General features: G+C 38.3%; 1 protein-coding gene across 1 annotated transcript in view; it reads right to left on the reverse strand.

Moving 5' to 3' along the window:
* Window positions 1-2,299: 2,299 nt before the first annotated feature.
* Window positions 2,300-23,964, reverse strand: part of KIF14 (kinesin family member 14) — a 106,986-nt gene continuing 85,321 nt past the window's right edge. Inside the window, exons 29-30 of the mRNA XM_073356780.1 lie at window positions 10,295-10,408; window positions 2,300-2,662 (exon numbers count right to left, since the gene is read on the reverse strand). Coding sequence (XP_073212881.1) covers window positions 10,317-10,408 — 92 coding nt within the window. The 3' untranslated portion in view covers window positions 2,300-2,662; window positions 10,295-10,316. The remainder of the gene's footprint in view (window positions 2,663-10,294; window positions 10,409-23,964) is intronic.

Raw genomic sequence — 23,964 nt, forward strand, 5'->3', positions numbered from 1 at the left:
TAGCAATCTTTACCTGAGTGCTCTGAATATTCTTGGGAACTCATCTCCCAGTGTTACTGGTAATGGATTGATGACTTATTTCTTGTATGTGTACACAATATGCAATACTAATTGTATTCATGACATGAAATGTCCACAGCATCATCTTTGGCTGATGGACTGAGAACAAGAACCTTGACTTTTATGATTACCCAGTTAAATAATAATTTGATGGTTAACTCATTATGGACATGTTGTATAAAACAGCTACAGTATGTCTGTTCTGGAATTTTAGAGGTCCTATGGAATTCTCTGTGATTTGTTTATGATGTAGTGATGATTGACTCTGCCAGTAACTAATAAACGTTAAATAAAAAAGTAACCTGTGATATTAAAGTACTACATTAGCTACATTGTGATTAAATTACAGTAACACCACCAGCTATAAACCTTTATAGAATCTTCTCAACCATGCAGTAATTCTCCTAACTATACTATTATGTAGAGCACAAATATTTCTTTGTAAATCCAAAGCAATACATCAGGGAAGCATTTACTGCTAAAGCTAGATTGAGAGTAAATGCATCTTGGGTTGCTATGAATAAAAGCTCTAGCTTCTCATTACTTTATGACAAGACACAGAAATTCACTTTACTTTTCATTTAAGCTTTTCTGCTCCAGTTTATAGATGTATGCCTTCACGCTTTTATTCCCTTCTCGCTTCAGCCGTACGTAATAAATGATTATAAATTTTCACATTTGACCACCTCTCTGCTAGTCTCATGCTTAATGCACAAAGTTAGGAAGCTGCAGGTAAAAATTTCTCAAACACTTTTATTTATGATGTTGTCCTTGGTAACGGAAATTTCAATGTACTGAAATGAAAAGTATGATTAAAGGGATACGACGTCCTGACAAGGATAGTAGAGGGCAGCCTTCTATTTCCCACTGAAAATATATAATACTTTTTTGACATCAATTTCATAGAGAATAGACATGGGCTAGTCGTGAAGAGAAAAAAAAGACAAACCATTTCTAACTTCAGCGTTGTTGTGCATTCTTAAATAAAATTTCTCTCAAACATTTCTGAGTTAATAAGCTTCTGAGATGAAAATTATTCAGACAGAATCACAGCTAATTTCCAGTGAGTGAGAGTGCCAAAATAACACAGAATAAACAAAGGAGAAAAGTGATCTGGGACCTACATGATCAGTTTTCTGTGAAATTAAAAAAATAATAATAAAAAAGACACCCCTCCAAGAGAAGTATTCACTACCTATCATTTACTGTTGTCAGACTTCCTGCCATATTCTTACCATAAGGGGAATTATTTACTGGGTTATTTATCTAATTTTTCCTTTTTATACATCTGTAAAGTGCCAGGCACACCTATGGCACTCTCTATATAGTAATTAATAGGTGAATAGTGAATGTTTTATTTTGAATTACATCTGTTTATCTATAAAAATTGTTTTCCATACTGTGTTAAAGATGCAGATATGGGGAGAAAACACTGGAACCACATTAAGTAATCAGAATTTTAATTTCCTCTACATGGAAAATAGGTTACCTAGCATTACAAAAGTGAACTTAAATCTTTCCTGTTAAAGTTTTAAATCAATAGTCCTAATCTAGTATTGACTATCTAAATATGGGATATTAGGTCCAGGGTATATATTTTTGTTAGATGACTTTATCAATTAAAAAATGGCCAACCAGTCATACTAATCACAAAACTCCTCTCACCAAAAATATTCTAATCCTGTTTACAACAATTTATATATGGAAATAAAAGAAATCTGTACTCAAAATTGTATAGGTACATGGAAATATAACTTGAATCAGTATTTCTCCAAAGAATTAAAAATTAAAAAAAATCTTATGCAAATGTGCAATTTTAAAGGAAAGATATGTTCTAAGAAACAATGTATTTTTAGCGACCCAACACAATGATGCTGCTATACTAACTAGTAAACTCTTATCCTTGTATTCAAGGTCTTAAAGCTTTTCTGTTTGGGATACTGACTCGAGTGGTCTAACAGAGGAACTGGATGCATCAAGGAATTGTTAAAATGAAATATGGACCTTTTCACCCCATACCACTATTTCAAATTCAGTCCAGACTGGCAGTGACTGAAAGTTGTTACTAATCTGATGGCTCTTCCGTAGTCTACATTAAATAATTTGTTGGTTTATGTCCAGTTCCCAACAGACATGTGTACACATCACAGTAATCATCCTTCTTAACTGGACCCAGAAAGACCAATGGCTAAACTAATATTTTAGTTGGTCCCTCTAGTTTAGGGCTGAGTTACCTTGACAGGGCACCATGGGGAGGCTGGCACTGTTAGAGCCCATGTTGTATGAGTTGTATAGATTTTTTTTTTAAATGAGTCTTTAGCAGCTTTCAGCATATTAAAAAAAGATTTACTGAAAAAATCCTTGAGCACTGCATCCACTAGTTATGAGAACAAAAGGATATTTTTTTAGAAGACGGCAAAAGAAGTTGTTATACTGCAGATGTCTGTAGTCATTACATTGTTCGGAAAATATTTCATCAATGTATATGCTGAAAATTTTTCAGTCTGTGCTTGTACTTTAACAACATTACAACTTTCTTCACTAAGGGGAGTTGCAAATACTTTGTGACAGATTCCATTTGTTGGTTCGCTATCACAGAACCCTGAAAAACATATTATGTATCATGTCAGTTATAAAAATAACACCACAAATTATAACCAAAATAAAATTACATGGCAATTATCATTTGAATGTCTGTTTTAATCCATTTCAGATTTGCTGTTACTCTGCACTGTTTTACACCTAAAATTTTTATATTTTACCATACAATTACAAATTACTATGGTCATTTAAATTATTTTTTCATAGTCACTATTATAATACCAGCAATCTACATTGCTGAGCACTCTGCACAGTGTCCTCACCATAAGTGTGTTGTATTCCAAATGTATTTAACATTTGCAGTCTGAAACTTGACAAGAAGTGCTTAGAGTGGACATGTGGTATCAATTATGGAAACTAAAAGCATACAGGTTAAAAGTACAACAACAGAGCTCACACTTTCTTTTAACTAGCTAATGTCTCTGACCCCTTTTTACAAAAGCACTTTAATCAACATTATATATATTATATTTTAGCCTCACCATTTAACAGGCTGTAAAAAATGTTTGGTTATCAATTATACACATCAAGTTGATATGCTGCAGAACTGAGGGTCATTTAAACTTAACAATTATAGCTGAAAGTTGGGGAAACCCATATGGGGAGCAAACTGTTTTTTTTTTAAGCTTGCAAGTAAAGAGGAGACAATTAAATTCAATAGAGAGAGTTCCCTCAGCCCACACTTATGAAAAAGTATTGACATTTGCTCAGTTGGTGCTCCAAGATACTCCACTGTTATCTCCCATTCTCTCAGATATTCAAGCCTTGCCCATGCATACATACAAGTGCCAATAACAAAAATGTCACAATCAAGTGATCACATTAGATAAATTTGGTCCTGATCTCACTTTAGGGCCTAATCCAATGCTGGAACAATGGGATAAGTCTGGATCTGGCTACTGATGGCTGGTATGAGATACGGGTCAATACACATAAGTGCTCTATTTGTAATCATAAAATGAGATAATGTATAGGATGCTAAAGCACTTCTTTACATCCCCTTCATCTTATAGGGAAATTGGTAGTTCATGTTCTTCAAAATGATGAGGAGAGATGGCAGCCAGTTAGAAACTATGTTTTTTCTGACCAAAGACCTTTTTAGTGGTCTCTTTTCTCACTTATTATGCCAAATGCCTTGGAGATTACTGATAAGTTTCAATTTTACTGCTTTTCTGCTGAGGTATTTGAAAGAGGATGTCCTATTTCCTCTATTTCATGCAACCTCAATTTCAGCTCGTGCTGCAGAGCAAATGATCGCAAATTGTAAAAATCAGCTTAAGTGTCAAATTTTGGGGGCCAGCACTGAAATCAGACCCCCACCTTCCCTCACCAGAATTGTTTTGATTGCAAGCTAGGAAACTCTCTTACTATTGTACTTGAAATCCCAGGACTGACTTTTTGTTTGTGTACTGTAACTTGGGCAGTAGAGTTAATATGATCCATTCTGGAACTGGGCATTTGACATTTTTGCATGGCTGGTGCCTTTGTAATCCAGGATGGATTGCTGCAGTATCTGTTTAGCTTATTTTGGCAGAATGTAACCATGCTGTGCTATTGTTGCCTTTTCCCTGTTGGATTTGAACCTCTCATCGCAATAAATAAATTGTAGGATAGTGCTGAGGTTATCTTATGGTTTTAGCAGCTCCTTTGCCAAAAGCAGGTATGATACTTTCAACTGGTTCAACAGCTCATTGATGTGACTTTCAAGTCACTCTTTGGGATCAACCTATTGGACAAACAACAGCTAGCTTGGGGGCTTGTTCATCAGAATTTGAAGCTCTGGTGAAGAGCTGAAAACAGCTATTTGTGAGAAAGAAAATACTCATGCACATTTTAATTTGGAAAAAGAAAAATGACACAAAGCAAAGATGATGCACGGTCTCTTGTACCTTTCTCAAAAATTCTTACCCCAGATTGAGCATGTCTCTGAATGATTACGAATGCATTGATTTGACTTCAACCTGAAGTTACCAAGGTTTTATAAGACTGCAGTAAAGCTTTCTTTGCATTAACCAGCCAAGCACATAAACATTTTAATGAACTGTTTTTACATGGATCATTGGGTAGCTCCCAGTCTCCTATAATACAAATCACTGCTCTGTCACATTCAGTTTTCTCATGCAGCCTTTACTTTTTAGTTTACAAAAAACAAATTGAATAGCAGTTCTAAGAGACCTCAGCAAGTATTAGGTTACACAGGTGTACTTCCTAATAGTGAAAATGACTTTGTAATCCATCCCATCTCAACAGCACAGTTTTAATAATTTAAACTGAAAACCTCCAACATCCACAACAATATGTTTAGAAAAGCATGCTTGCTTGTTGTCATCATGCAAACTATTACAGACCAGTATGAAATGAGCCTTGGAAATATTGTCTGAAGCCTTCTCAGTGTACTGCAGTGAGTGACAGTATTGCTATGGAGTGTTTGGGGAGCTAAATTACCATTAATCATACAGTAGGTTGTCTCCCCAAACAGGTATTTATTTTATATTGACCTAAAGGCGGAAATGAATTATTGAAATCAACATCAATGCAGATCAAATCTCTTTGGAATAATTAAATAGCATTAACAAACAAGTATTTTGGTGTATTCTAGTCAACCTTTAAAAAGCAACACGAACAACATTAAATATTTATAGTTATGTTTTCAAATAAGCTTTACGACATATTATGTATTTAAGATTAAAGATTAGTTCTAACACATGATTTAATAATGAATGCAAATTATAAATGAATATTTAACAAACCATATCACGTTTTATGTCTTAACATATCCTCTGCCATTACTGTGACTGAATGAGAAATGGCTGTGTGATGTATTGTCCTGCTGCCTAGGGCCCTGGGTGTTTTCACCTTGATATGGCCTTTAAAATAAATTAATTTGTTAACATTTAAGAACTCTGTGTAACAGCTGACATAAAACATTTATAAGTCTGTTTATGATCTAACCAACCATGCACTAATCAAATAATTTTTTTTTCAAATTTATTTGGCCAATTGTTCCATGAAAAAGATTTGGAAATATTTATTTCCAAATTGAGGTTGGGATTAAACGGTACTAATGGTACCATAAAGATGTTATATGGTGTTAATATAACCTGAGTATTAAAAACATAATGAATTTGCTATTTATGAACCATTAAGTTTTACCTCACCCCTAGAATAAACTTCATACCATTACAGACCTATTAATAACTTTTCTTGCTCTCTCTTTTCTTTTCATCCCTATTCCCCTTCCTTTCTTTCCTCTACATGATCAGAGACACAAATGCATAGACATCTATAGAGTAGGTACAAATAAACCTAGTATTTTATTCTGAACATATTTTCAGTATTTTGTATGTTTAAATTAAAAGACAAACAATTGCACAAAGGAAATAGCATCAGTAAGAGCATATTCCATTCACTTAGTTTTCATTATTATTAGTTTTTAAATGTACTATCTAGCCCACTAAACTAGATTTATTTTAAGTCCATAGATCACCTAAGAGGATGCAAAAGAAATACAAGCTTCCCAGCCTCAAACATCCAAATCCAAACCCAATATTAGATGGTGAAATCCCAGTGATTTAAATGGAGATGCACCCATTGCACCAAGTCTGAGTTTGGCCCCAACTCTCCAGCAAGTTTCTAAAAGGAAAAAAAAAAATTCTATTTCTGTGCAGTGCCCGATCCAAATAGATTGTTATCCTGATTCAAAAGGATTCAGAACAGGCTCAGAAAGAGTTAAAATAGAACTTGATTTCTTTTCTGATATGGGTTGCAACTTTTTAATACTCTGCACAATATTTCTTCATTTTTAGTCTTCTAATTTAAAGGAAAAAATTAAATAGGATTTCCCTCTTACCCACCCCCTGCCCCTTAAATTCTACTTTGTTTCAGTCAGCACTAGAATCTGGCTCCTTAGAACAACAGCTCCCACTCTCCACTTGTGCCATATTACATAGCAGCAGCTGGGCTGCACTAACACAGTTGCCATGTCTCACATGCTGGGGGTATTTTGCCCATTTTTTCACAGCTTTCCCCCCCTCCCCTTCTCATTTTTCTTTTTACCTGTCTCATTTCTTAAATGTTGCTCTCCATATTCTATTCTTGCTTTCTCTCCAATAGCCTCTTCCCCTGAGCACTCTTCTCTCCATTATTCCCGCCCCTTCTCTCACTGTCCATGTCCCGTGCTGTCCTGGCAGTCTACTATTGCCCCCTGCTGTATCTCCCCCACTTCAGAGACATTTATTTGTCGGGCCACTCCTCCCACTCAGAATTTGGCTGTTATCCCCATCAATATTGCCCCACTCCAATGGGGATGCTCTTCTCTCCTGCAGCTTCCCTTTTAGAAGCATAGCTGTTACATAACATAGGAACATAACAATGGCCATATTGGGTCAGACCAAAGGTCCATCTAGCCCAGCATCTTGTCTTCCAGCAGTGGCCAATGCCAGGTGCCTCAGAGCAAATGAACAGAACAGGTAATGATCAAGTGATCCATCCCGTTGCCCATTCCCAGCTTCTGGCAAGCTGCTGTACAGCCTTTTGTCCCTCTCCTTCCCAGCAATAGCCATAGAGTGTTCAGGGAGCTATGCCACGTAGCACCATGTAGTGGAAGGGAGAGGACACAGGGCTTGGGATGGCACAGAGAAGCAGGTGTGCCCTACAGGTTGGGAGTGCCTGCCCAAGGGCCAGAGGTCAAACCCCAGGAGGGTCTCCTCAGCTCTTTGTTTTCCCCAAGACAGACAAACTGAGTTTTCTATGGGTGGCTCTCAGAGAAATCCTCAAAATACTATGGGCGTATCTCCTTTGCATATACATTAAAGATCCCATGGTATTCTGTTCAGAGCTGGGTTTGCCCCAGAGTCCTTGGCCAAAATTTCCATTCTCCCCATAGCTGTGCACCAGGGAAACAATCCTGCAAGGTGCCAAGCAACTTTGCCTCTTATTGAAGCCAATGGGAGTTGAGGGAAGTGAGCAGGGTTGGCTTCTTGGTCCAAGGCTGTAATTGTCACTTAGGAGATGGTAATGCTCCCAGCTTTAAATCTTACAGAAGCCCTCAGAGCACAAAATTCCTCAGTGCTGAGGCACCACAGTGATTGGCCTATTGGAGAGAGAGAGATAGGAGGCACTCAGCAACAGGCAGGATTGAGCCCTAGCGCTATCCACTTTGCTGCCACGTTTCAGTGTCATTGTTTATACTGAGTTTTGGGTTACATTTAGGGCCTTATCCCAAAGTAACATGTTAGGAGAGTAAAACTGAAAGAAGAGGGGGAGAAAAGTGCTTCTGTAGACTCTCATGGGCACTACTGCATTTCTTAGGCCCCAGTCCTGTAAATACTTAAGTCTGTGAGCAACATTACTCAAGGAAGTAGTTCCATTGTGCCAAGGGCTGTACAAACATGTGGAAGATGCTGTTTCATCTCCAATTGAAGTCAACGGGGCTACTCCCATGTGGGAAGTTACACATATGGTTAAGCAGTTGCAGGATTGGGGCCAGGACCATGTCTTATTAAAGCCTTTAGCGCAATGAAACACCAAATATGTTCAGAGACACTGACTGCAATTGTAACATTCTGGCTGGAGAAACTTCAACTGAAACAAATTCCATTGGAATATGCAGTTCCATTAAAATCTGAACATGTTGTGAAATTGGGTAGATTTGTCCAGAATTTCATTTTTGAAGAAAACTAGGTAAAAGTTCTGAAAATGTCAAAATGTTCATTTCAAACGGGCTTCCAGGAACCTATCCTTGCAACAAAGCCCGTTGCCAACTGTGAATATCTATTCAGGGGACAAAATCACAGGGCCTAATCACATCAGCCACACTATCAGAGGCTCATTAACCTGCACATCTACCAATGTGATATATGCCATCATGTGCCAGCAATGCCCCTCTGCCGTGTACATTGGTCAAACTGGACAGTCTCTACGTAAAAGAATAAATGGACACAAATCAGATGTCAAGAATTATAACATTCAAAAACCAGTCGGAGAACACTTCAATCTCTCTGGTCACTCAATTTCTGACTTAAAAGTGGCTATTCTTCAACAAAAAAGACTTCAGAAACAGACTCCAAGGAGAGACCGCTGAATTGGAATTCATTTGCAAATTGGATACAATTAACTTAGGCTTGAATAGAGACTGGGAGTGGTTGAGTCATTACACAAAGTACTATTTCCCCTTGTTTATTTCCCTCCCCCCCCCCCAATGTTCCTCAGACGTTCTTGTTAACAGCTGGAAATGGCCCACCTTGATTATCACTACAAAGGGTTTTCTCCCCTCCCCCCCCCACTCTCCTGCTGGTAATAGCTCATCTTAAGTGATCACTCTCCTTACAGTGAGCATGATAAACACCCATTTTTTCATGTTCTCTGTGTATATAAATCTCCTCACTGTATTTTCCACTGAATGCATCCGATGAAGTGAGCTGTAGCTCACGAAAGCTCATGCTCAAATAAATTGGTTAGTCTCTAAGGTGCCACAAGTACTCCTCATCAAATTAATGTCTCCCAAATTTCTTCCCTCATACACCCAATCTTCTCTGGACCAATTTCACATTAGGATATTTTCCACTTCACTCTGAAGGTTGACTAGAAAGCCTGTTTCATTTGCCCTGCTCAGACACAGAATCTCCTCCCCCTTGAAGATGGTAACAGTGAGATAGCACACTCAGTTTATCACTACCTTCAAGCACAGGTTATAATCTGCTGCAGGCCGATGCACAGTACACTTCAACCCCTTTGGCAGAACTACTTCTCTATCAGACTCATAAGATGGAGGGATATAATTAACATTGTAAATTAACAGAAGGCAGAGAGTTACCAAAAGGAGTAATATAGTCAACAAATTGCCTTGACAGATCACAACACTAATTAGCTCTTTTGTTTCTAACTTGTTATAATCTTTAAGCAGAAAGAAGTTTTGTGGGATCTGGGATTTTTTTTTTTTTTTTTTTTAAGAAAGTCTTTGTTTATTCTGTTTGAAAACTCGCTAATTGACATAGTCTGCTTGTCTGGGTGAATGTCAGATTTATTATTTCTCTGTTGCTATAGGTGTGCATAGCATTTTGCAAACACATTAAAAAAAGAAAAAGGACAGGTCTTTGCCCCAACTTATATGACCAAACACACAGATAAGTCTTAAAAAAATAAACACAACAGAGGGGAACTACATAAGATTTGTTCCTCATGTGTTTTGTTCTTTCCTGATGATGCGCATCTGCTCTAGAAGACGCATGGACTAACCAGCACCACTGGTTGGTCACTCCACAGAGCAGTGCTGCAAGAGTGGCAAGAGCGGCTTCTGAGAAGTCACTTGGGGAATGACAAGAGTAACCTGTTCGCTTTGGACCTGTTCCAATGGAGTTGTTCCATTGACTTCAAAGGGCTTTGGATCAGCCCTATAGCTTGGAAGGACCAGGGCGCCTGATTCATAGTCTTCCTTCATGCATTGGTGAAAAGTCTCCATTTCTTCATGCATCAGTTTTTCTCCCTCAGCCTTCAGATTTGAGCTCTGTTAACTAGTGAAACAGGGAGCATTGACAAAGTCAAGCCCGCCAAATTATGCAAGACTTAATAAAATAACGTGTGCCATTGTCTACTTAAGCCAAGACCATCAAAGTCAGTTCACCTGTAAACTTACCATGAAATTGGAGTCAGGGTTTCTATGAAATGAGAGTTACGAAGGACTGCTCATGATGCCACCCTGCAATGTGCTTCTGGTTACAGTCTCTCCTCTCAGAATAAGCAGCTATACCTGTGCCCAGGATAAAAAGAAATAAGCAATGTAGATGTAAAATACAGTGTTATTTTAGATCCTCGTGATGGGAAAAACAATGGACAACAATCAAACAGCTGCTTCATAAAAGCAATAATGCTCTCAATATTTTCATATGTAACCCTAGGAATGAGGGAAAACAAAAACAATTCCACCCAGAAGTATAGACAAAGAAGATAATCCTCCCAAAGGAGCCCAGCATGATAAGTATCCACAGTGAGAATCACTGTGATCAGTCAGAAAGGCAGGAGAGTTATTAGCTTAGCCCTGAACCTCCTACTTAATGTGGGGCCAGTGGTGATAGTTAACAGACCCTGGCTAAGGTGACAAGCTTTGGACCTGCTTGAGGAAATCCAATTGAAAAGCAGCCAAGAGGAACAACAAGCTATAGAAACAGATGTTCCAGCTACCAGGATGTGCACACACTTAACCTGAATATGTAGCAAAAATATTATTTTCTAAATATAGTGATTTCATCTCCTCCTGCAGCACAGATATTGTCAAGTATCATTATCTCCAGCTAAAATACTTCCTTCACGTTTTGGAATATATCTTAAACCAAGTAGCTGTCTAAGTGATAGATACTAAATAAAGAATTCAGAGCACTCAATTGATTTTCTGAAGATAATTTCAGCGTATAAGCAAAATGAGGCCAAAATTCAGATCCCGGAAAAACAAAAAAAAATTCCACCCCAAAGTTAAAATACTTGCTAATATTAAATTTAACATAGAAGGTAAAACATCACATCAGAAATTTTTTTTTTAAACTTTCAATTCATGTTTAGCAACTACTGCTGATTACATGTACTCCTATCAACAAGCATCTAACCTACTGCAACAAGGGCATAAAGACTGGCTTGTCAAAAGGCTCTAATTACAGTCAAAGCAGAGTTCTCTCAGATTTAACAAAAGAAGTGTCATGGTCCTGGATAGTCTTTTGTGTATCTCTGGACTCTAATGTGTAGAGGAATGTGCATAGGTCCTCTGGGATGTTAATATCCTGTATGCAGTATATACATTGGGCTATAGCCTTCTTTAGCTACATTTCCATAATTCTCATTAATGTTAATGGCAGTTATATATGCACCTCAGGAGGAGAAAATGCCCCACTGTGTTGATTTTTACACCATAAACACTTGTCTGGTCCACACATTTCAAGCACACCCCTTTTAGGGGCACACAACAGTCCTATCTGGTTGTAGCTAAATTTGTCTGTGGTTATACATTAAAAATAGAATAAACAAAATGTGTATGAGAAAAAGTGATTCCACACATCATTCTATCTTTGAATACAACAAAGACTAGAGAACAGCAACATCTTTTACTAGCAGCTTTTTCTTACACTGGAGTAGAACCCAAGAAATGTACATATTTGGGGAGGGGAGCAGAGTAAATCATTTCCTTTCAATCTGTCAATTACCTGTGTGTTTTATTGAAAAGAAGTTAAATGGCACCATTTTCTTATGCAGCAAAGCTGAAGAGTTGCTAACCTTGGGGACTCCCAAATATTTTTGAAAAGCAAAATAAAAACAAAACAAAACAAAAAGTCCACAACTAATTCTTTTTAAAATCACTTACAGTGGAGGTAGAGGAGTTCAATAAATTACCCTAATTGGGTATTTATATATATTAAAAAAAGCTTCTGTATGAGGTCTTTGAAAACAATATTTTCACTTGCTTTCCGGAAGTAATACCATGAATGCAAAATGAGGAGAAGCACATGAAACCAAAACCTTCACTATGGAATCTATTAGGACTCTTTCCCAGGAAAATTGGAAATAATCAGTGTGGATTCCTCTGGTCTATGCAAACTCAAGGGTGGAGTATGTGTCTCTTTTTCCCTTCTGAACTCACTCCCATGAGTTCTAACTTGTCAAGCCCACTTAATGATACACGTCCTTTCTATATCTCAAGGCAATTTACAAAGTTTAACCATTATAAATCATTGTCAAATTAAGCTTTGTGTTACATCACTTCTTATGAACTAAAAGCCAACCTTGTTTTCAGTGTCTCTGAAACTGGCCCTCTGCTTGATTTAAGCAACCACAAACAATATAGGTTTGTATGTCTTTTAATTTTTGTAACACCTGTAAAAAGAAAAGGCTTTTCCATGCTGCTGCTTCTACTTCGAAAGGGACTCAGTAACCAAATGTGTAACAATTTACCTGCCTTCTTCTACATGAAAATAAATTTAGTATTTTATTTCAGTCATTTTAGGAAATAGCATGTTCTTTAATGTTGTCATAAAGTCTCTAACATTAAAATTTTTTAATATCGTATATTAAAACTTGTAGTGAATAAGTCACCTGCTGTATTAACATGTAACTCAATTTCTTTTCTTCTGTCGATCTTTCAGATTCATCAATTTGAAAATAGGGTTACTTCAGAGGAAAAATATCTGTTCAATATTTTTTCATTTTTAATAACAGTTTTAAAAAGCAAGACATCCAAATATAAAGCAGAGTCTAAAACAAAGTAAACTAACTTCTGAGAACACATACACCATCAAAACAAAAAATAAACAATTTACTTGTAAGGTACCACTGCTCAAAGCTAAGCATCATTTTCATTTGCATTCAGCAACTTTTATAAAGTTCAAATAATGCAGACAGAGGACTCAGTGTCTCTTGCTAGAAAGCACTGACTAGAAATGACTAACATGAAGTTACCATCTCTCTTACAAGAGGCCAGATGTTGAATTGTTTTAAGGCCCCAAAACTAAAATTGATTACATGTGGGTGGACAGCTGGGCCTGCCTGGAGCCGTATTGGCATCAGGGATAGCTCCATGTTGGCACAGCTCCTTGCCCACGTGCTGTTCATTGCAGAATCGGGGCTTTGTTTATAGGGTATTTATTGTAGCTGCTCTAAAAAACAAACTAATCCAACAAAAGAGTTTACAAAAACTCATTTAAAAAATATTCAAACCCCCCAAAATTTTTAAAAAGTTATCTTCCTGCTAAAATAAATTTAAAAAAAGCTTACTGATCTGGAATAGTACAGGTCTAGAAACTTTTGAAAGTTAAATGAGATTTCCTTACTGGAGAGTAATAAATAAATCAATAAATAGGCACTTGAAATTTAAATAGCACTTTTCAACTGTAGATCAAAGAACATAACATAAGAACATAAGAATGGCCATACTGGGTCAGACCAAAGGTCCATCCAGCCCAGTATCCTGTCTGCCGACAGTGGCCAATGCCAGGTGCCCCAGAGGGAGTGAACCTAACAGGGAATGATCAAGACATCTCTCTCCTGCCATCCATCTCCACCCTCTGACAAACAGGCTAGGAACACCATTCCTTACCCATCCTGGCTAATAGCCCTTAATGGACTTAACCTCCATGAATTTATCCAGTTCTGTTTTAAATCCTGTTATAGTCCTAGCCTTCACAACCTCCTCAGTGAACTTGACAGAAAGATGGATAACTTATTATTCACATCTTACATATGGGAAAACTGAGGCACAGCATGATTGAAATGATTTGCAGAAGCAGCTGTCCTATCTCGGGGCCTCTCCTTCTGCCCCTCCACCCCCACGAACATACAGTTCTGTGGTGACCTAGCATCCTATTTTCGAAGTCTCCGACTCAAGGAATATTTCCAACACACTTCTGAACAATATACTAATCCACAGAGACCTCCCTACCAACACTACAAAAAGAAGGATTCTAGGTGGACTCCTCCTGAAGGTCGAGGCAGCAGACTGGACTTCTACATAGAGTGCTTCCGCCGACGTGCACGGGCTGAAATTGTGGAAAAGCGGCATCACTTGCCCCACAACCTCAGCCGTGCAGAACACAATGCCATCCACAGCCTCAGAAACAACTCTGACATCATAATCAAAAAGGCTGACAAAGGAGGTGCTGTCATCGTGAATAGGTCGGAATATGAACAAGAGGCTGCTCGGCAGCTCTCCAACACCACTTTCTACAAACCATTACCCTCTGATCCCACTGAGAGTTACCAAAAGAAACTACAGCATTTGCTCAAGAAACTCCCTGAAAAAGCACAAGATCAAATCTGCACAGACACACCCCTGGAACCTTGAGCTGGGATATTCTATCTACTACCCAAGATCCATAAACCTGGAAATCCTGGGTGCCCCATCATCTCAGGCATTGGCACCCTGACAGCAGGATTGTCTGGCTATGTAGACTCCCTCCTCAGGCCCTACACTACCAGCACTCCCAGCTACCTTCGAGACACCACTGACTTCCTGAGGAAACTACAATCCATCGGTGATCTTCCTGATAACACCATCCTGGCCACTATGGATGTAGAAGCCCTCTACACCAACATTCCACACAAAGATGGACTACAAGCCGTCAAGAACACTATCCCCGGTAATGTCACGGCTAACCTGGTGGCTGAACTTTGTGACTTTGTCCTTACCCATAACTATTTTACATTTGGGGACAATGTATACCTTCAAATCAGCGGCACTGCTATGGGTACCCGCATCGCCCCACAGTATGCCTACATTTTTATGGCTGACTTAGAACAACACTTCCTCAACTCTTGTCCCCTAACGCCCCTACTCTACTTGCGCTATATTGATGACATCTTCATCATCTGGACCCATGGAAAAGAAGCCCTTGAGGAATTCCACCATGATTTCAACAATTTCCATGCCACCATCAACCTCAGCCTGGTCCAGTCCACACAAGAGATCCACTTCCTGGACACTACAGTGCTAATAAACGATGGTCACATAAACACCACCCTATACCGGAAACCTACTGACCGCTATTCCTACCTACATGCCTCCAGTTTTCACCCTGACCACACCACACGATCCATTGTCTACAGCCAACTCTGCGATACAATCGTATTTGCTCCAACCCCTCAGACAGAGGCAAACACCTACAAGATCTCTATCAAGCATTCTTACAATTACAATACCCACCTGCGGAAGAAACAGATTGATAGAGCCAGAAGAGTTCCCAGAAGCCACCTACTACAGGACAGGCCTAACAAAGAAAATAACAGAACGCCACTAGCCGTCACCTTCAGCCCCCAACGAAAACCCCTCCAATGCATTATTAAGGATCTACAACCTATCCTGAAGGATGACCCAACACTCTCACAGATCTTGGGAGACAGGTCAGTCCTTGCTTACAGACAGCCCCCCAACCTGAAGCAAATACTCACCAGCAACCACATACCACACAACAGAACCACTAACCCAGGAACCTATCCTTGCAACAAAGCCCGTTGCCAACTGTGCCCACATATCTATTCAGGGGACACCATCACAGGGCCTAATAACATCAGCCACACTATCAGAGGCTCGTTCACCTGCACATGTACCAATGTGATATATGCCATCATGTGCCAGCAATGCCCCTCTGCCACGTACATTGGTCAAACTGGACAGTCTCTACGTAAAAGAATAAATGGACACAAATCAGATGTCAAGAATTATAACATTCATAAACCAGTCGGAGAACACTTCAATCTCTCTGGTCATGTGATTACAGACATGAAAGTTGCGATATTACAACAGAAAAACTTCAAAACCAGACTCCAGCGAGAGACTGTTGAATTGGAAATCATTTGCAAATTGGATACAATTAACTTAGGCTTGCATAGAGACTGGGAGTGGCTAAGCCATTATGCAAGGTAACCTATTTCCCCTTGTTTTTTCCTACCCCCCCCCTCCCCAGTTCCTCAAACGTTCTTGTTAAACCCTGGATTTGTGCTGGAAATGGCCCACCTTGATTATCATACACATTGTAAGGAGAGTGATCACTTTAGATAAGCTATTACCAGCAGGAGAGTGGGGTGGGGGGAGAGAAAACCTTTTGTAGTGGTAAACACCGATTTTTTCATGGTTTGTATGTATAAGAACATCTTCTGTATTTTCCACAGTATGCATCCGATGAAGTGAGCTGTAGCTCACGAACGCTTATGCTCAAATAAATTGGTTAGTCTCTAAGGTTCCACAAGTACTCCTTTTCTTTTTGCGAATACAGACTAACACGGCTGTTACTCTGAAACCTTAATAGAACAGAACAAGTCAATGCAAGTGCCAGGAATAGAATCCAGGTCTTGCAACTACAGGACTGGTGCCCAACCCTATTCAATCACACCCCTCCCTACTTTGACCACAGAGGCAATGTAATCTCTTACAGACTGGAAACCCATTTCTATGTCACTTAAAACTGGACTAGTTAAAAACATCTGAAACTAGCCTCCTTGGAATGGGTAAGATAGACAAATGGGCTAACTTCTCAAAGCAGGCCTCTACAAAAATGCAAATGTCGAAACAGGCATTTCTGCATGCCCAACTGGTACTTAGCTTATAAGCGCTTTGGAGCAGGGATAAGTTTTTTTGATCTGTGCACCTAGCACAATGGAGTCCTGGCCCTTGACTTGGCTTCCTAAGCACGACTACAATACTAATAAATAAACAGCAGTGAGCCCAAGTACCCGAGCTGCATGGGCAAGAACCTTTCCACACATCTAAGTGATTTTTGTTTTTTAATGTTTTGTAGGCCCAACAGGTGTATCCTGCTTAGAAAATCTAGCTCAATAGGTGTTTTCAGACTCCAGTTTCTATGGCACTTTATAAAGCAACTTAGGAACGAAATTTTTCCTTGCTGTACTTCATCCACATTAGATTCTGATGCTGGAAAATTTTAAAGTATCAAATGAAGTGACACACTGATTCTACAAATTGGACATCTCCATATCCCAATTTGGGTGGGGGGGGCAGGGGTCCTTTCCCCACTTACACCAGCTATTGTACTGTTTCCTCTATGGTTAAAGAGTCACCAGCATTTCCATTAAAGAAGCTTGCTTACAAGGACTTAAAATGCAACCAGAAGATGGTCTGAGTTCAAGAATGAAGGAAAATTTTCACTAAATTTGATTTAAATTAATTTGAAACAAGACCAAATTCAGCCCTGGCATACCTCTAAAAGTGAACCCAGGCAGGATTTGGTCCTTTGAGTACAAACTGTAGTAGTGTTGGGGGTATGAGACTCTCTTCTGCTCTCCCATTACCCAAAGCAGCTTCAGTTTAAAAATGTGAATGTCCCTAATGTGCACCATTGCCTTAAGGATGTGCCATTCGCTCATTAGATACAACTTAATATCTAGGAGCTAAAGTCTTCAGATATCCATTTGGCACGAAGGCAGTATTTGGTGCTCGTGTTAGGACTTTTGGGTGGGCCGGTGGGGAAAAAAAATCACTTATCAACATAACCATTTATTCTGCACCATGATTCTGCACTGTGTGATGAGCTGGCCATAGAATTTGGGGATGGTTTAGGAAGATAATTCATTGGGGTACAGCCAAATTTAATTCCTACTACCACCTCCCCTCACTGTCCTTTGCTGCAGAAGAAAGGGCGCCTAGCTGTTCATGTTGGGGTCTGTGCAGAGTTGAAAAATAGCTTGTGCAACGGACAGTTATCCAAATAAGCCAGAGACATTAGGGTTGCTAGGTCCCACGTCACCAAAATTGTAATGTGCATTTTGGTGAATTTCAGCACTTCTAAGGCACTTTTCAAACACTGTCATAACCCCCGAGTGAGGCAGATAAGTATTAACTGCATTCACAGATTAGGAAATTAAGGCAGCAAGGTTAAATTGATTCAAGTCACGGAGGAGGTTAGAGCCAGAATTAAGACACAGGAGCCTTGTACTCAGTCCGTGCTCACCTCTGTTACAATGCCCATCCTAGGGATCAGAGATCACAGTGTCTGCTAAGCAGACGTGGCTCATCAGCCAGTAGCAGGCCGAAAGCACTCCACAGCCCTACTACCATTGCTCCCCCACAGCCACAAACTGATCCGGAATGAAGATCAAGTGACATTTGGACATGGCTTTCATGCATCCCAGTAAAAATAATTCAGAATCTATTGTTCAATTTATTTTCAAGGCTTTCTCCACCAGAAGGAGGGCTAGCTGTGGCTAGCACATACATTTCTATGTCCACCAAATCAGGAAGCCTGCAGCCACATGCATCAGTACTTTCATGTAGGCTAGTACCTAGGTCAGCTCTGGGGTTTTCTGAGTTTGCTTCTTAGAGAGTTTGTGCCAGTAGATTGGGTGAAGGGCAGGTTTTCTTTCTCAGAGTATTTTCCTTGAGAAACCAAATAGCCATTTGCTAGCTCTTAAGCATTTGTTCTTCCAATGTGCCTCATTCTAGCTTTCGAATTCTGAATGGACTTCCTAGTCAATGATTTCAGCTGCAACGGCCCTGGCTCTTCACTCCCTAAGATTTAGAATATCAATATCCAATGAACAATCAGTGTTCAGATGAAGCTCCAGACTCCTAATGGCTAAACATACGTAACATTATTCACTGAAGGACCCAAGACAGTAGTTACACAATGTTCAACAGTGGTAATAAGACAGATACAGATAAAGCAGAGAAGGGCTGATAATAGAGGGCTCTTTAACTTATCAGATAAAGGCATAACAAGATCTAAGGAGCAAAAGTTGAAGCTAGACCAATTCAAACTGGAAATAAAATTCAAAGTTTTAACTGTAAGGGGAGTTAATCACTAGAACCACCATCCCTTAGTAAGGTTCTCTCTCACTTGAAGTCTTTAAATCAAAATTAGATGTCTTTATAAAAAGATATGTTCTAATTCAAGCAGAAGCTATGGCCTGTGTTAAGCAGAAAGTCAGACTGGCTGATCATAATGGTCTCTTATGACCTTAAAAATCTATTCATACAGAATATTTTGTCCACAATTCTCCAGTGACTAAACTTCTTTGGCTTAGCTATTGTATCCCTTGAATTTCAGCCTAATATGGACCATTCACTGTAGGATACCTTTTATCTATGGATATATCCTCCTTTGCAGAGCCACAGTATATTCTGTCTCTATTGAAAGGTTATTGATATCTCTCTCTGAGATGAAAGAAAAGCTGTTTGCCTTAGTACAGTATTGGTCTTCTTTCTTTCTGCAACAGGATAACCTTTCAACAAATAAATAATAAAATTAAGCTTCTATAATGGGTTACATACTCCGCTGTAAGATGTTATGTAATGTGTTATGTTATTTTATACCTTGCAGTATATGGAACACACATTAATGAAATCAGTATTTTGAGTGATATCATTAAAATACAAATGCAGAATAACTACTCTATTAGAAACCTACAGGCTAAAGTGTCCCTTACAAATTTAGCACCATCCCACTTCATGTTAAACTAGGTATGGTTGCTCATGCACAACTTGATCGTGCTTGGTCCTGAGCTGAAGGTGCTCAGCACAGGATAAGGCTCATGGTGGATAGCATGATGTACTGACCTCAGGCCCTTGCCATACATATAGTAGGTAGAATGTGGTAAGGGCAAAGGACAAGAGAAAATCAAACTCACAAAAGCAAAGGAGTTTTAAATCAAACCTTTAATGTCATTTGTTGTGTCATCATAAGAGAGATGTTTGCTTTCAGCCACTCAAATTGTAGTTTCATGCCTTGATCCGGCTTACAAACAAGGCTTTCCTAGTGAGTTCAGTGGGAGAAAGATCGCACCTAAAAAGCTGAGATAGGGCACTGAGCAATGGTAATGAATTAGGCATTAGTGCCCAAAATACAGTATCTTAATCTACGGATACTACTACTTCTCCCTCCCCCCGCCCCCATCAGACTTTGAAAAAAAATTCTAGAAGATATTGGGTGAGAGACTCATTGAGAGGACCCTGAAAAAAAATGAGCAGTCAAATTCTATAGTTGGAGAAACACAGTAAATTTGAGGATATGTAGCAGAGAGTAAACAACAGCAGTTAAAATTAGATGCAAATACCCACTTCTATTGCAGCAAAGGCAGGACATGTGTATATAATAAATAAATAATAATAATAATAATGATCAAATGACCCCAAAATGAGGCCTTTTATTGAACCTGTTGATTTGTTACTGTAGCATTCTTTCGAGTATTTGTATGTTTAATACAATATCACATTAAAATTAAAACCAACAGAATATTTTATATTTATATTTGAAATACAGATGCAAGATTCTTGCAAATGATTGGTATGTTTAAAGTACAAAGTTGATTGACACATGCTTTCACTTAATGATGGTAATTACAAAGAATAACAACTCCAAGCCACATCTGCTCAATGTAACAATCTTGTAGTGCTGTGCAGATTACATTGAGAGCTGTCAGAAATGCCAATTTTACCACAAATCATGCATAAGCACATTTGTAAGACAAGAAACAGATTAATAAGCATCAACACTTTTCTGTAAACACTTGTTGAAGAGAATAAAAGTTGTTAGCACTGAAGGAAATGATACAACAGTGGAGGCTTTCTCTATCAAGCCTGAAATAAGAAATCACAGGAAGGACAAAAGTGCATGCTGAAGCCATAAAGAACCTGTCCCCCATCAAGGGATCAAAATGTAGAAAACCACACATTCACATTTCATGTGAATAACATTTGATCAAATTCACTCTATCACTTGTGTCACATTTTGACTAAAATCTTCATTTAACACATTCTTTAGCAACACTAGGTTGTCGTACAAACAAGGTGTTCCTGAATGGACCTGAAATCGAGTACCTAACAAATTAAGCAATTCTTTACAAATATTTAATTCCTTTTACAGTAAAATAAGTTTTTGCTGTTGTTTATATTTAAGCTAGGAAAAATAATTCTGTCTGCTATTTTAATCATGTGTAAACTCCGGAAAAAAAAACTGTGTGCGACTTTAAACATGTATTAAAAATATCAGGTAAAAATCAAATGACAATTGAAGTTCAAACCAGTAAATGAAAATAACTGAAATAGCAAATTTATAAATACCGTGAACTTTGTTACCATATCATAATTTTAGGTGCTTTTATTCAAAAGCTGTTTAAGATTCAGGGTCATGTTTTTTATAGCAAAGGGGCATGGAATTATAGCCAGTCAGTCATATGATCTCAGACAAGTCATTAATGTAACATGACTTTGTTTGCTTTTGTATGACACGAGGCATTACAAGATATAGCTAACACACGGTAAAATTGCAGAATAAATAAATAGTATGAATTTAAAACAAAAGATCCTTAAATATGCTCCTCTCAGTAATTTTTTTAAAATGAAAAAGTTAACAAAATGTATTTGTTTGTTGGAGAAATAGTTTTCCACTGAATGTGTGTTGGTCATTTATAAACAGCCAATCCAAGTACAACCAGAACACGCACATGCAATGGAAAATTACCAAATATCTCTTAAATAAATAGATTTGCAAGAAGTCCCTTATATGTACTCATATACATGACTATCCCAAACTCTGAGTAGATAAATTAGTTACAGACTGAATATCAAAATCCATTCATTCAAAAATTAATGCCTTTTTATTTTGCATCATTTGCTTTTAAATCAAATTTTAACCTACCCAGATTTCTGCAAAAGCATTCCTGTTTAAAAAGTGTGCATTTCTTGGTAAATTTGAATCCACAAGGGAAGGATCACAAGAGCTCAGCAATTTAAAATATTAAATCAAATTATTGCATCACTCCCAAGTATTTCACCTGCAAACTATTTATTATTTACTATGTAAATACTAACAAGGCTGAAGTGTAACGAATACAGAACAATGCTACAATTACTCTCATATTTGATGCTTATTCAGTTACATATTTTATTCATGCTCCTCAATCCTTTTTGAGGCCAATAAGGCCAATAAGAAAGGCTCACTGAGACTCTTAGGCCCCATTCCTGCAAACACTTATGCATGCTTTAGTCACCTAAGTAGTCCCAGTGAAGTCAATGGGACTACTCACATGAGTAAAGATAAGCATCTGCATATTGCAGACTCAGGTCCTTACCCTGATTTGTAGCTCTCACTCACCTAATTCTGCCTTTTCGTACGCCACAATAAACTTAGCCATCTACCGGAACTTATATGATGGTTTTACTGGCCAATGTTCACAACAAATAAATCAAGCAAATATTGTCCCACTACCTTCAAAATGTCAAGTTGTGAAGAAGTTATAAAACTTACTGAACATTGCTTCAGAAATGGCAACTAGAAGGATTTAATAAGGTTGTAATGTTATTTCTATCAAGCCATTAACAATAAAATTAACTTTCAGTGATTTTTTACAGTGCCTGTCAAGCAGGAACAGTGACATTATTTAGTCAACTTGCTAGTAAACTCACAGTGTGGCAAGGTTGAAAATTGTTGGACTAGGAGTGCATCAGCCCACTAGAAATATAGTTTGACCTGCTCTGAAGGGTATGACACTTCATGTTTTCTATTTCTATAGGAAGAGATTCTCCTAAGTAATATTCTTATCCACAACAAATATGTAAGCCTGAACAAATTTTTCTCAGAACCAGCTGCTTCTGTGGTATCTTGGCATCTGAGTAAATGATTTGCAGAAATTCCACAGGGAAGGAGGTACTTTAAAGGCTGCCAGGGAGTGTTATAGGGCTAGAAGAAGAGTGAAGAGGCACAGCTGTGACAGCTGAAAGCAGGATAAGCTGCCACTGATCTGTTTCCATGCTTATCACAACACCCATTAATCAATTCCAATCACAGCAGGCCCACCAACTAAACCATACTCCACCTCTCAAAAACGGACTACTCAGCCCTATAATCCTCTTGAAAAATTGTTCATCTGAGGAAAATGTCAGAGGGACAGTGTGTTTACTTTATTAAAATTAAAATTAGTTGGGAATATAAAAATAATAGAAGTAACAGTTAAAACAGCCACAGGCTTTTCTTTTTGGATATCTTATTTTCTGTTAAAATTTCACTTACTAAAATGTTTTGTATCATTCTAAATGAAAGGATCATATTCTACCTCTGCTTTCTGTTGTAAGCCAATCTACAGATACTCATTTTAGACAACCAAACTTCTCATCTATTTATTGCTATTGAAATGCAATCTAACCTTTAGTGTAGCCAATGCAATAGTTAAGCTCTGACAGCGTCATTGAAAAAACCCACCCTCCTAGAACTATGTAAAACATTAACACACTAGAATCATGCTATGAAAATTATGCCACAAAATATACAGAATTACCTACCAACGGTATCAACCAAATCATAACTGAATGTGTTAGATAATGGTGGGTCTGTTTTCTCCTTAACATGTGCGTGTACTTCCCATTAATGTTAACGCTGATATGAATGGGAATTACGTTCTGCACCAAGGAAATAAAAGGACACCCATCCTCAGTGACCATACACATACTAGGCTCAACACTGATACGTAAGCAGGTTTTGAACTAACTGCCTGATGTTTACTCAGTACCCAATTACGGCACACTTGTTCACTTTAAGTACCATTCATGCAGGCAGCCCCATCTTTTGTTGGCTTGCTCCTTAATTTCCCCATCATTAATGTGATTTAGGCCCTTCCTATGCTGACCCAGGGTCTGCCCATGCCAGGCCAATTGCAGCATCAGGACCTTAATGATGTTCTAATGTTATAAATCAGAGACCCAAAAGAAAATTATTGTAAACATATTTCTATCTTGCAACCATTGGGCCATACACTGATGCAATGTGGACATAAGTTCTTCATGTAGTTCCAGGACAATAAGGTAAAGACTTCCATGAACTGTAA

This window comes from Lepidochelys kempii, chromosome 8, assembly GCF_965140265.1.
Source record: "Lepidochelys kempii isolate rLepKem1 chromosome 8, rLepKem1.hap2, whole genome shotgun sequence".
In the NCBI taxonomy this organism is placed as follows: Eukaryota; Metazoa; Chordata; order Testudines; family Cheloniidae; genus Lepidochelys; species Lepidochelys kempii.